This window comes from Fusarium coffeatum (genome assembly GCF_003316985.1).
Source record: "Fusarium coffeatum strain FIESC_28 chromosome Unknown BRIP53273_contig_376, whole genome shotgun sequence".
In the NCBI taxonomy this organism is placed as follows: Eukaryota; Fungi; Ascomycota; class Sordariomycetes; order Hypocreales; family Nectriaceae; genus Fusarium; species Fusarium coffeatum.
The window spans coordinates 25,253-38,628 of NW_022158165.1; the positions used below are offsets into that span (position 1 = coordinate 25,253).

Below are 13,376 nucleotides of genomic sequence, written 5' to 3' on the forward strand. Positions count from 1 at the left end.
GTTACCTTATGCAGAGGCTAATCAAGTACCTATCCTTGCCCGTAGCATGCCTACCTAGAATAGTACCTAGCTAGTGTTGAAAATCGACTTCAACACCACATCATCAGAACCGCTCTCGATTGCTGAACAAGGCGAGAAAAATAAAGTCAAAATGCCCATCCTTGCTTCATTAGCTAGCTCGTGGCTTGGTCTTCCTGCCTCTGACAGCAAGCCCACGCCTCAACAGGACCAGGAAACAACATTTACTCCAGCCCCTCAGACTCCACCAAAAAATGCGCCTATCTCATCCTCAGAATCAACTCCATCAGCTTCACAAATCATATCGAGACCAACACCTTACCAATCAACATGGGAACGCTCATTTAGACAATTCGGCCTGTTGCTCACCGGAGCAGGCTTTCTTGCCGCATCAGTAGCCGTGTCTCGCCGCTCAGTGCTACGGATGCGTCAGAGCTCGTTCCCCAAGTTTTACTCTTCCAACCGGGCCCCTGCGAAGATTGATTCGGCAGAGCGGTCCCTACTCGCTGTCCAGGCCCTCGGACTTGCTACCCTAAATGTCATGAGCTTTGGCGTTATGCTGATTGGAGGGATTTCCTGGGCCTTTGATCTCTCATCCATCGCAGAATTAAGGGAGCGAACTCAAGCAGCTGTTCGCAGGCCCGGGTCAGTGAATCCCGAGGACGAGAAGGCGATGGAAGAGCTCATGGATGAGCTCATGGGCAAGCTTGGAATGGAAAAGCCCCAGAAACCTTCAGGTGCCTTGGAAGAGGATGAAAAATGAAAGGGAGTACCTTGTGTACTTGAATCAAGTGTACCAGGTATGCTGTAGTGTCGGTATGTAAGATACGCTGTAACAACGCTGAGGGGGGAAACATCTGCAATTGCGCCGCAAAGTTTGGAGGCCATCCGGAGTAGTCATGGAAATCACTAGAGTCGAGCACATAATGTAGTGCTGTACGTACTGCATTGATTTTATAAAAGCTGCCATGAGCAGAATTGAAACAATATAACCCCTCGTTACTGTGAGCATGTGACAGTACAAGCTCAAAATTAACCCTGCGTAAAGTACATCCAACGCGCTGGCGAAACCATCCATATAATAAACTACCCGCCATCATTTATACCCACCGCCCATGCCTAACAACCATTACAGTCCCTATAAACGAGAACAATGCTTCAACGCCTCATGACCATGCACCCTTATCCCAATCCTCAAAACTTCTCATGCCCATCGCCCTGCTTAAAGAAACCCCTTTGTAAAACTGGGGACCCTACTAAGGCTGCTCTTCCTTCCTGGAACGTCGATCATGGACGCATCGTCTCCCTCGCTGACCCGCCAGGGGCCCATGCGACTACGAACACTACCCATAACGCTGCCTGACCCTTTGTCGTTGCGGAGGGTTTTCAGACCTGCCAGTTCACGTTCCAATCGGACAGCCCTCTCCTTCTCCTCCCGGAGTTCACGCTCAGCACGCCGAGCCGACAACTGGTTGTTGGATTCGGATGATTGCAACTCTTCGATAGTCTTCAGAAGCTTCTCGACCTTGTCGCGCATCCTTGAGACATCATCGGAGAGCTGCATGTTTTGTTTATCTTTGCGATCGATTTGACCTTGCATATCTTTCACAATTCGATCCACATTTCGAACGGAGCGCTGGGACTTACTACGCTCAGTCTCCTGGTCTTCGAGTTGGGATTCAAGCTGTGTGATGTTAGCCGTGATACAGGTGTTAATGCATAGATTTGGTGACTTACCTCTTGGATACGTTTGTGTAGGAACTTGACATCTTGGCTGGCACTCGAATAGCCCTTGGTCTCAAGATCAACCAGCTTGAGCTGGGCTTCGTTGAGAATCTTCTCAAGCGATGCCTTTTGTTGTTGTAACTTGATGCTATTCTCTCGCTCAACCATGACGTCTTTTTGAACCTCTGCCACAAGAGCTTCGGTACGGCGCATCTTCTCTACGGCAGCAGCCGCAATGTCTTCTTGCTGGGCAAGGTTTGACTTGAGATCTAGAATCTCCTTGTCCATATTGGCGGCGTTGCGCAAGGATGGACTCTCTCCCTTGACGAGATCCTCCAAGCCAGATTTGGCCTCCTCGAGACGCGTCTCAACGTTGCGTTTTTCTCGAATAAGATGGTCGCGTTCTGCGGTGATCTCATCCACTGAAGAGCGTAGAGTACGGACTTGTGACAAGAGGGTCACAACCTTGCCTTGTGCTTCATTGTGTGCATTTACCGCCTCGTCGCGGGAAGAAGCGACATCTGCCAAAGTGGACTCCAAACGAGCCTTTTCCTTAGACCAGGTTGAGCTGTTGAGAACTTCATCATCCCATTTGGATCTCAGCTCGTCGAGCTCCTCGCGGAGTCGGGCAATCTCGGCTTGCTTGAAAAGCTTCTCCTCACGAGCAAGATCAAGCTCGTTGGTCAGAGTGGCGAACTCAGCCTGATACTTTTTGCGAGTCTGCTCCATACTTGACTCCTTGTCTTCAATCTCCATAGCTCGTTGGTTTCGGTAGTCTTCAAGCTCATGCTGAAGTCTCTTTTTAGCTTGAGTAGCAGCTGCCAAGTCAGTTGATACATCTTCGACTTTCTCCTCGAGATGCTGGTTCTGACGTTGAAGATCCTCGATGGTGGTATCCATTTTCTCACGCTCGGCCATAATCTCCACGTATGTGTCCTCGGCCTCTTTCGCTTGAGACCTGGCAAATTGCTCGGCGCGACTAGCCTTGAGGACGGCGATCTCTGCCTGTTCGAGTTTGCTGAAGTATTCGTCTGCTCGGCTCTTATACATTTCGAGACTGGAAGCGACATCGGCAAACCTCGAGGTTTCAGCGTCGAGTCGGATTTGAAGGTCTGCGTATTCCTGAAGAAGCTGATTTCGGCTCTGCGCTTCTTGCTCTCTTGCTAGAGTCATCTCTTCTAGATCAGACTTGACATCGCGTAGCTCAACTTCTGCTTTAGCGCGATCATGACGCAGTCTCTCGAAGTGCCCCTTGATATCAGTCAACTCCGCCACAGCATCTTTGTGACTATGAACCAAAGCTCGCCGAGAATCCTCCTGGCTATTAAGTACTTCCAGAATCTCCTCATGCGTTCGGGTCTGGACATCCCGTAGAGACAGTTGACCAGATCGAATTGTGCGCTCCAGAGCAGACACCTTTTTGTTAGAGTCATCAAGCATTTCGTGAAGACGGGTGTTGACCATTTCAAGCTTTTGGATGCGGCGTAGAGAGGGGCTTTCGTCGTGACTCTCTGGCACAGGCGTGCTGCGATCAATTTGGCTTTGGAGATGGCGGTTCTGCATTTCCTTGAGTTGAAGCTGATTCTGGAGTTCCTCAACCTCGGCCTTAAGATCCATGCGATTGTTGAAGTTTAGTGTGTCAATTGTCCGATCAGAACGTGTTGAGTCTTGAAGGTGGTCCAGTTCCTGGAAACGACGCGTCGGGGTTGAAGTACTGGAGTGGTTTCGAGCGTGCAATTTAGTCGCTCGTCTTTGAGTAGGTGACGCTTGGAAGGGTGCCTCGTTGAGCTGAATCTCTTCAAGCTTGGGTCTAGTTGGAGATTCATTCCGAGAAGCCCTCATCTCAGTAAGTTGGTTTTCTGCATTCGTTCTAGCTGCTGTCTGCACACGAAGATTCTGTTGAAGCTCTTCGACCTTTCTGACAAGATCAAAGTTCTGAATAAGAACTTTCTCATCAGCACCATCTGACTGGGGAGGGATGTGGACCTCTGGATCAACTGTCCTTAGAACGTCAAGCATCTGAGCACGTAGCTCGTTGATCTCCTTGTCTCGCGAATCAACAGACGATTGGAGAGTACGAACGGTGGTCTGAGCTTGAGCTCGTTGTTGTCGTTCTGATTCAATGTTCCGGTTGGCTTCAGCAAGTTGCGCATTGAAGGTGGAAGTTGCCTTTTCTGCATTTCTACTTGACTTGACTTCTCGAGCAACCTCATGGCTCAGATCCTCCAAGTTGAGCTGGAGTTTCTCGGCCCTCTTTTCAAGTGACGCAATAGCTAGTTGAGAATCGCCCAGTTGCTTGTTCAGTTTCGTGTTTTGTTCCTCAAGTCGTGCCTTTTCGCGCTGGAGGGACTGGATCTGACCTCGAGAAGCTTCGCTTGCGCGCGAACTCGAGCGAGCAATTTCTAGACCTTTCTGTTGCAACTTGTTCAGCAGAGCTCTGTTGTCATTCTCCGATGCGGTTAGCCGACTCTTAACAGTAGTCAATTCTCGCTCCAGTCTTTCTTTGGCCTGATCGTTTTTCAAGCCAAATTCGCCTGATTCCAGTATCAACTTGTTGAGGTCTTCAATCTGGTGATTGAGCTTAGCACATTCCCCTTCAAACCAGTGAAGTCGTTCTTGGGCAGCGTCGAGGTCCTTTCGAAGGCTATTTTCACGGTCTTGAGCTGCTTTGGAAGCTTGTCGCTCGCCAGCAACTTCGGCTTGCATTCTTGCTTCCTCAGCCTGTGTCTTGGCAACACGAAGACGGCGGATTTCTTGTCTTGCCTCATCCCGTTCTTTTTCAGCCGTGGTTCGGGCCTCCATCGTTCTTCGCAGGGTGTCTTGTTGGGCATACATCTCCTTCTCGATGATGATCTTAGATTCGTTGAGGCGATCGAACTCGTCTTTCAACTCCTGATACCGGTGCTCGCCAAGTAGTTGCACATCGTCCCGTGATTGACGCTCACGGCTGAGCTCCATTTGTGTCTTATAAAGCTCGTCCTTGAGATCTTTAGTTTGAGATTCCAGGACTTGGCGGTTTTGATCGGCTTGAGCATCCTCAGACAGGCGTGCTTCGAGAAGCTTCTTGGCATCTTCGGCCTCTCGTTCGAGTTGAGATTGACGCGACTTCATTGCAACTAGCTCAGCCTGGGCTTCGCGGTACTTCTCGGCATTCTTCTCTTTCTCGGCGGTCAACGATTTCCTCTGATCCTCCAGGGATTGGCGTTCGCTCTCGAAATTTTTGCTGTCGGTTCGTAAAACAGAGAGCTCACTCTCCTTTTGGCGTACAAGCTCCTCATATTCAGTGGCTGTTTTGGAGAGCTCGTTGAGCTGCTGCTGGATGTCTTCATTCTCCTGGGAGAGCTGCCTTTCACGAAGCTTAGTTGATTGGAGATCCGTCTGGGCTGTGTGAAGCTTCACTTCCAGGTCTTGATCAAGCTTGACCAGCTTGGTTTCCAAGTCTTGGACCTTTCTTTCCTTCACAGCTAACTGACTCTGAAGCATCTTGATCTGGTCTTGCAGCGCGATTTCTTGCTCACTATGCTCCGCCTGTTTCTGCGTCATCTCAGTGATTGATTGCTCAAGCTCGGTAATCTTGGTGCTCAGACTGTTCTTCTCCTCCTCAAGTTTAGCGATCAAAGTAGCAGCTTGCTCAAGTTGCGAACGGAAGGTTTCCACGTCCCGTTCGGCACGGTTCTTGGCATTCAGGAGATCGTCCAACTCGTCTTCTAACCTTTCTTGATCTTCAATTGCACCGGCAAGCTTCTCCTCAAGCTCTGCTTCTCGAAGTTGGAGGCGTTTGAATATTTCCTCTTTATCCAAAGCTAGTGCGCGCTCGCTTTCAAGGGTTTGCTGAATACGAACCATCTCCGCATGACAGTTGCGTCGTTCTTCCTCCAGTTTCAAACGGTTCTCAGACTCCACTCGCATCTTCTCGTTGAGGTCTTTGATCATTGCATCTCTCCGCTTCACTTCGGTTGCTGTGCGAGTTGTACCAAGCAGAGGCTTCATCTTTACGATCAGCTGCCACCAGGGGTTTTCTGCCAATTCCATATATACATTGAAGTTCCTCTGAATGATCCGAGTGGCTTCTGTTCGGAAAAGTCTCTTGTAAGCCGCCCGTCTCTGAACAAATCCTCGAGCGACGGACTGAAATCTGGACATGATCTCGGTAATCAAAGCATCACGTTGCTCTTCAAGCTCGGCGAGAACACCAGCCCGAAAGAAGACTTTCGTCAACCCCACCCGATACAAAGCACGGTCGAGACCAAGCTTTTCGAGCATGAGACTTGCTGCCGCTTGACCCTCGAGATAACCCTTCGGCATATCCTGGCAAAGAACCTCATACCGCTGTCGGAACTCCGCAAAAGGAAGTCTGTTGGGGAAACCTGTCCGTGCGATTCTTATGCCCTCTAAGACACCATTGCAGCGTAGCTGGTCAAGAACCAGAAGGTTGTTGAATTGCTTTGGCTTCTTTTTGTGATTGGGAAGAATACATCGTACAAAGTGAGGGTGTGTGGAGTGAAGTTGTGACATTAGGCTATGCAGATGCTCCTTGTGTTTTTGAGCAACGGTGCGAAATAGTCCTCTCTTGACTCTGCTCCTTCCAGTAGCATGGTCTTCCTCAGATTCGGCGCAATCAGAGAAGAGTGAAGCGACGTGTGGGTTGGTGGAAGCGGCGAGGAGGCGTGTGATGTTATCGTTGAGGGGGTCCTTGTTTTTCTCCAACCATCCTTCAGTAGAATACTCTACTTCAGCAGCGTAGTGAGTGAGAATAAAACCTTGTCCGAGGCGCGAGGGTCGGTATTTCGTTGACTTCTTGTCCCATAGAGAGTTGAGCTTTTCTGTGAACGACTTATCTGTAGCTTTGGGCATAACACAGTCCTCGTCTAGACACGAGAAAACACCGATAGGATTCGACAATTCGATCAAGTCGATTGTCGGCTGTAGATCACGTCCAAAGTCGATGAACTTCCATTCGATTTGCTCACGCGCATACTCTTCTTGCTCGAGCACGAACATGTGATGGTTAAAGAATTGTTGTAGCTTTTCGTTGGTATAATTGATGCACAGCTGCTCGAAGCTGTTCTGTTCGAAAATCTCAAAACCAGCGATATCGAGTACTCCGATAAAGTGCGAATCGTCCAGACCCATGCCAGTGCGATCAAGTTGCCCATTGATACGGTTAACAAGATCGCCGAAACCGCGTTCGTATATACCTTTCGAGAGGGCGTCCAAGCTAAGACGAACCTGCTCCGGCGTTTGAACCTTCTCAACCCATTCGCGGCCCGCTTTGACCTTGGGGTGTAACAGGCCTCTCAAAAAGGGTTCCAAGGGAACACCAAGAAGTTTGCATACCTTGGCGGCCTGTTCCTTCGCATCTGGAGCAAGTCGTGCTTGATCTGCAGCTCGACTTTCTTTGACGACGTCGATGTTTCCCAGATGTAACACGGCAGCCACAGTTCGCAGAATGGACTTTTGTTCATCATCGGAAAAGCCCATCACATTGAAAGCTTCCATGAGAGACGCCCATTCATCAAGATCAGAGACGCCCACAATGGTATCGTGACCATCCCGAGTATAAACAAAATCCTGAACCGTCAGGCCATCAATCAAGAATTCCCTCTTCAATGAAGAACTGGCTCCTTTCAGAAGTTGATAGAATATGTGATAGTTTCGTTCGTGTTGGTTAATATGCACAACCCTGGACTTCTCGAGCAGGTACCAATCAATATAAGCACCGCAAATAGCTCCGTTTCGAGTGAATTCAATGCGTATGAATTTTCCGAATCGCGAGGAATTGTTGTTGCGAACGGTTTGGGCGTTTCCGAAAGCTTCCAAAATGGGATTCGCCCGTAGAATTTGTTGAGAGAGGCTGGAGTGTTGAACTTTATTCTTGGTTGTTGAATCCGTCTGAGCAACAGCTGCAAGGTATTGTATGACCTTTTTCGTGTTCTCAGTCTTTCCTGCACCAGACTCACCAGTAACTAAGATGCTCTGGTTTTTCCCTTCTTCGACAAGGTTCCGAAAAGCCTCGTCTGCCATGGCAAAGATGTGGGGTTTAGTATCTTCCCTACTACGCCCTCGATACATGTTGATATAATCGTTGGTATAGATCGGAATGGGCGCGTATGGGTTGACCGTGACAAGGAATAGACCCGAATATGTGTAAATCAAGTCCGTCTGGTATCGCATATGAAGGTTGTGGACAACAGATGCCTCGTTCAAGTGTGTCAACTCGGCCATATCGTTTGCCTTGTCGAACTTGGCAGGATTTACTTTATCAACGGTCTCGGCGTCGACTTCTCTTTGCTAGCAACAGTTAAAAAAAACGCAAGATACGAAGTACTAGACGATACTCACTGTGCCATCATCACATTGGACAAGCAGTCGGTTTCCGTCCAACTCTTCAACGATCCACCCTCGAACAAAAGCTGCCTGGGGGTCCTTAACCCAGACATAACGCTTTCCAGAAAAGTCGTTCTCGCCTTCGATGCCTTTAACTGTGTCCTGGCTACGCTTCATTTCCTCGGTTTTAATGAACGATGGAGCGAACGTCGTTGAAGTTGGCGTCCCACTCTTCGAATCACTACGATGCCTCGTCGCTGCGCCGGAGAACTCTCGACTTATTGCTGAGACTGATCCATTTGATTGTGTTCGGTTGTGTCCGAGTGATGAAGCGAGTCCGGGAGTCGATGAGGGGGAGGAGAAGATGGCGGACTTGGGTCGAAGATTGGTGTTGGTAGCCGGAGAGGCGGACGGGGTTCTGGCAAAAGGATTACTGCGCCGATGCGCTGTGCCGTTGGCGTTGAAAGACATTATGAAGCGCCTGCATGAACAATTCGTAGTTTCGTGATCTTGTAAGCAGTACACTCAACTCCACGTCGTACGCTTGCGCAAGTAAACAAATTAAACGAATAAAGAAACAGGCTAGAGAAGAGCCTTGGGTCTTCGGTACGTGAAAGTTGCAATTGCAACGAAAATGTGCGACTTAGTGGGATTCACCCTTTCATGAACATTTCATAGAGCAATCAATGCAATGCAGGTCTTGAGGATATAATGCCGACTCCGGACTGACATCAACATCAGGGATCAGCCTGGCGCGTTGCTAGGGAACTGTCGGTAAGAGTAAACAAGATGGTCTCACGTGACGTATCTAGCTACTCAGCGCTAAACCTAAAGCGATTAAACGCGGTAGCTCAAAGGACCTAAGTAGATTAGATTTAATCCTGGTTTCTTCAAAAATATCAATCAAGTCGCGTTTTCGGCGAACCGAGTGCTTTCAACGTTGACGTCGTCCAGCACGTAAGAAATAGATTGACTACAGGCGGGTTGGATTTTCCTTCGGTATTTCTTGCCTCTAGCGCCTTTCGAGGGTCGAAACCTTGCTTGTTACGAGAGAACCACCAGCAGCTGGCTTTCCCTTTCGCATTACCAGCTAACCACGTGCTTTTGTAATCTCACCAACAACGACCAAGGCCTTTTTTCCTCTTGACTTACGCGGTAACATATGCTCCGAAGTACCCTTGACGTCGCATATTCTGCCTTTTCTCGACGATGAGCCACTATGCCTATGGTCATGGGAATCCCCATGCTGAATATCAAACCTCGCAACCGCACAACTATTCCACGAATCAAGGGTATATTCCATCGCCTTTCCATTCGAATGAGACTATAGAGAGCCAGCCTACTTATGGGCAAGGAGTGACGGACGCATACGAGTACAACCAGACGACCATACCAGGCCTCGGCATGCGCTTTGCTAATAACGCCCCGAACTGGCAGCCCCCGGCTCCCCAGAACTTCTCCGGGATTTATACTAGCCCTAGCACTTCAGTCGCCCCATGGCAAACTGGGCCAGCTGATGGAAATATGGCAGCCGAAAGTTCGACGGAACGTCCTAATATTGGGGTGGACAATGATGCTATGGAAGAGGGTGAGCTTAGCGAAGGCGAACTGGAAGATATTTACGAGCCTGGCGAGATCGAAAGAAACACATTTGGCAAACGTGAGGACCAACCATCCGAACTCATCGATCAATGCAACAGACCTCATATGGACAATCAACAAACATGGAACTCGAAATATTCAGGGCGCGAGCGTTCTGGCTCATACTCGCCCTATCTCTCACCTCGAGAGATACACTTGAGCGGCCAGGAAAATGGTGCATCCAATACCCGTACACAAAACCCCTCTCTTGACTTTTACTCCTGAGATGCTAATTAACAGCAGAAACCTCCGGTAGGAGCTTTCATGATTCCAAAATCGGAGTATTTCCCCATGGCGATAACACTACATTGTCGCATCACGGCGAAGCCAGAGACATGGCTGCAATGGTTTCGGAGACCAAGAAGCACGCGCGAGAGGCAATCCTCCGCCTCTGGCCACTCAAAGTTCGTTATCATAACTATATCGAAGAAGGGGTCGATCATATACTCCTCGACCAGCTGTTTGTGGAATTGGGTCTTGACCTGGAGACTACCGTGCCACGACCGGAACAGTCAAACTTGATTGTGCCGGTTCAAGGGGAGTCATCACGAAGCGATGTGGGCGAGACAGTGCCTCCTTTAGCACAGGCAACTATCCTTGCTGTCGACACTGAGTCGAAAGCTGCCAATTCAGCGAAAAATAAGGCCGAAGAACGAAAAGACCGGATTGCACGGTTGTTGGCAGCGAAAGGCTCCAAAGTGCCAACAGATGCAGATGCCAACAAGTCAGCCATATCGAGACCAATCTCTACAGATACGCCAAATTCAACTAAATCTGATAAGACTAAGACTCAATCAGAGAAGTCGAAACTGATACAACAAAAGATAGAGGCATTGATGAAAGCTCGAGAAGCAAGTGCAAAGGCCACTCAAGCTCCTACACTACCGGTCTCTTCGATAGCCCAGCCTGTGCCTGACACAAGCAGATCAAACAGCCAGGTACCGGTCGAACCAATGAACCCCGATGATTACACTGACGCTACGATGGAAAAAGCGGATTCATCTACGGGACCCCCAATTCCTGGCTTATTCCTGTCTTCTAATGCACCTTCTCCTGCCCCAAGTCAGCGCAAACGGCCTGTTGCAGCTGACTTGAATGAGAATTCTACACCGAGTATTCCAAAGCGCCCCTTTGGTCAAGCCCGGGAATCCCGTCCTTTCCTAATCGATGTTAGCGATGATGAAGATGATGCTGAGATGGACATAGACTCTCCTGAGTTGCGCGCTTCCTCGGTACAGCGACCAACGGCACCTGGCTCACGAACATCGTCCTTTCGCGACAATACGACCTTGCCTGATGGCGTGTCTCGTGGTACTAGCGGCATGATCGACTTGGCTAGTATGAACAAGAAGATTGAAGATATGAGACGACGAATTGCTGAGGCTGAAGCTCGTAAGAAGAAGGCAAAGCAATCAGGTGGCAACTCACCACTGCCTCAATCTGGTGCACAATCAAAAGAGGGCAGTGCAGATGCCAACGCCGCCTCTGTGCCTGCAGAGCATGGCCTATTAACTACGTCTGAAACAGTCCAAACTAGCCCAGCACCCAGTGCACCGCAGTCCAGCTTTTCGTATAATACTAGCACCAAATTGCCTAAAGTCAGAGATGGACGCCAGCAGGCTAGGCCTTCTTTGCGTGCTCGTGTTGCCAGCGAGCGCCTGCCTATTGTAACAGCACAACGAATGGAATGCCAGGAACAACTCAAGCGTTTTCAATCCGAGGTTGATAGGGTCAAAAAGGAAATTGAGAACAAGTTGGTTGAGGAGGAGCGACTTAGGAAGGATGCTCTCCAAGCCGAGCCAGTACTGTCACCAGTGCCAAAAGGACAGAATGAGTCTGAGTCCGAGTCTGAGTCTGAGTCCGTCATTGTCCGGGAGGAGCCCCCTGGTATGTAATCCCCAGGCAGTGGACATCGTCCCCTGTGTGTATGTCGACGCTAATTTCTCCTCAGTTGTTATGTCACAGCAGGTACCCGCCCTATATGACACCTTAACCCCAGCACAAAACGACAAAATGAATGACTCCCATGATGAAGCTGGACAAGATGCACTGATGGATGAACCATCGTGCGTTGTATTAGCGGAAAGTCGTGGGGGGAGTATGGCTTGCCCAGGGGAATCACACATGCACGACGAATCCATAGTAGTGCGAGAAACGGCCGACGACCAGTCGTCGTTGCCAGTAGATCCTTCAGTGATACATGGCACCGTTGGCGTAGATGTTGAATCTGCGACTGATATCGAGGAGCCTGAAGAAGACATAGCTATGGACGAGGCTGTTACTTCTAGTGAAGAGGAGAGTGCGGCAGAAGATGAGTCTGATGACTATGAGCCAACCGATGCCGTTGTCAGTCTACCAGACCCACCTTCACCTATCCAACGTCAACCATCATCCCAACAAGTGTCGGATGACAGCGCAGTACTAGAGACGAGTGATACTGATTTGCAGGGCTTGTCAACAGCCACACCAGTTACTAAGCCTATATCAACAGGCACTGGTGATTCAGAATCCGAATCTAATCGAGAAGTAGATACACTCACTTTCCAGGCGAACAACGGAGCTGACGATATACAGGTGAAAATCTCGAAGCATTCAGAGGTCAGCAATGATACCGAAACCACATTCGTCCCATACGAAACGCCTCTTCAGTACTTCAAGGCTTACCGCTTCCATCCTCAGTACAGCGGTTCTGTTGCAGGGGGTCTGCGATCCCTGACTTACAGCAACAATATCGATGCAACACGGGAAGTATGCCCTGATCAGCTTACCCACGAAGTTTGTCCTAGGGGCAGCGAGTGCCAATTTCAGCATTTTGAGGACATGCAGCTTCCGGGTACGTGCCATCAAGATCTTTGATCGACTCATCAGGCAAATACGAGCCGAGGCGCATGCCAATGGAGGGGACGCTAACATGCCGACCGGCAATAGATGATCAAATTATCGTTCAACTAGGGGCCTATGGCAACTCTGAGGTTGAGCAGCAGGACCAGTATGTTGCTGGACTTCGTCAATTACTTACAGACTTTCGCAACCGCAAGGTGAAAGATTTCCAGGCCATCAGTCAAGGCCTTATCGAGTATCGCGCCAGATTCTTACGCGATAAAACGAAGATACTTCCTTTGGGTGGCGTCACTCTGTGAAAACGTCACCAGAGTTTCATCTCTTAGACAGTCCCTACTCTTCCCCGTAACGGCAACTTTGCCCACACGTGAACCTCGTGTTGATCTGCATTGTACACTTGTTGTATCAGTGCCGGCTGAGATGCAAATACTATGATGAAGCCCGGTATTCTAATGAGTATCTCATGTGTGGTTTTGGAGTTACTCGCCGAGGAGCTAACATCTGTATCCGAAATACAAGTTTTTTCATAGAGGGGCATGTCACCATGTCATCCACTGCAGGGTCTTGATATCTTCAGATTTTCCCAAGAAAAGAAAACCACAAGGGACGAAACAAAGGAAAATACACTGCAAAGAACAAAAAGAGTCGGCTACTTTACATCACATCAAGAGGAGGTGCCTGGGTTAATGAGATAATTGAAAGGAGTAGTCGATGGCTCGTCTAGAGGGACCGGATAGGTCGTACGTAACTTGGCGAAGGACGCAGTAGAGTATTTATTTGAACAATTATTTTCTAATACCATTCATGGCATCAGTCTTCACTTG

The 13,376-nt window shown here is 49.2% G+C and overlaps 3 protein-coding genes across 3 annotated transcripts; 2 read left to right on the top strand and 1 right to left on the bottom strand.

Moving 5' to 3' along the window:
• Positions 1–151: 151 nt before the first annotated feature.
• FIESC28_11228 (uncharacterized protein) lies at positions 152–781 on the top strand (the record flags this gene model as incomplete). The annotated part of the gene is made up of 1 exon (XM_031165355.1): positions 152–781. The coding sequence occupies one exon, from the start codon at positions 152–154 to the stop codon at positions 779–781; it is 630 nt and encodes a 209-aa protein (XP_031010583.1).
• A 459-nt stretch (positions 782–1,240) lies between these two features.
• FIESC28_11229 (uncharacterized protein) lies at positions 1,241–8,541 on the bottom strand (the record flags this gene model as incomplete). Its single annotated transcript, XM_031165356.1, has 3 exons — positions 1,241–1,702; positions 1,756–8,034; positions 8,086–8,541. 3 exons carry the CDS (start codon positions 8,539–8,541, stop codon positions 1,241–1,243), a joined length of 7,197 nt encoding a protein of 2,398 aa, XP_031010584.1.
• Positions 8,542–9,279: 738 nt separating this feature from the next.
• FIESC28_11230 (uncharacterized protein) lies at positions 9,280–12,851 on the top strand (the record flags this gene model as incomplete). The annotated part of the gene is made up of 4 exons (XM_031165357.1): positions 9,280–9,901; positions 9,952–11,598; positions 11,663–12,544; positions 12,664–12,851. The coding sequence occupies 4 exons, from the start codon at positions 9,280–9,282 to the stop codon at positions 12,849–12,851; spliced, it is 3,339 nt and encodes a 1,112-aa protein (XP_031010585.1).
• Positions 12,852–13,376: the final 525 nt, after the last annotated feature.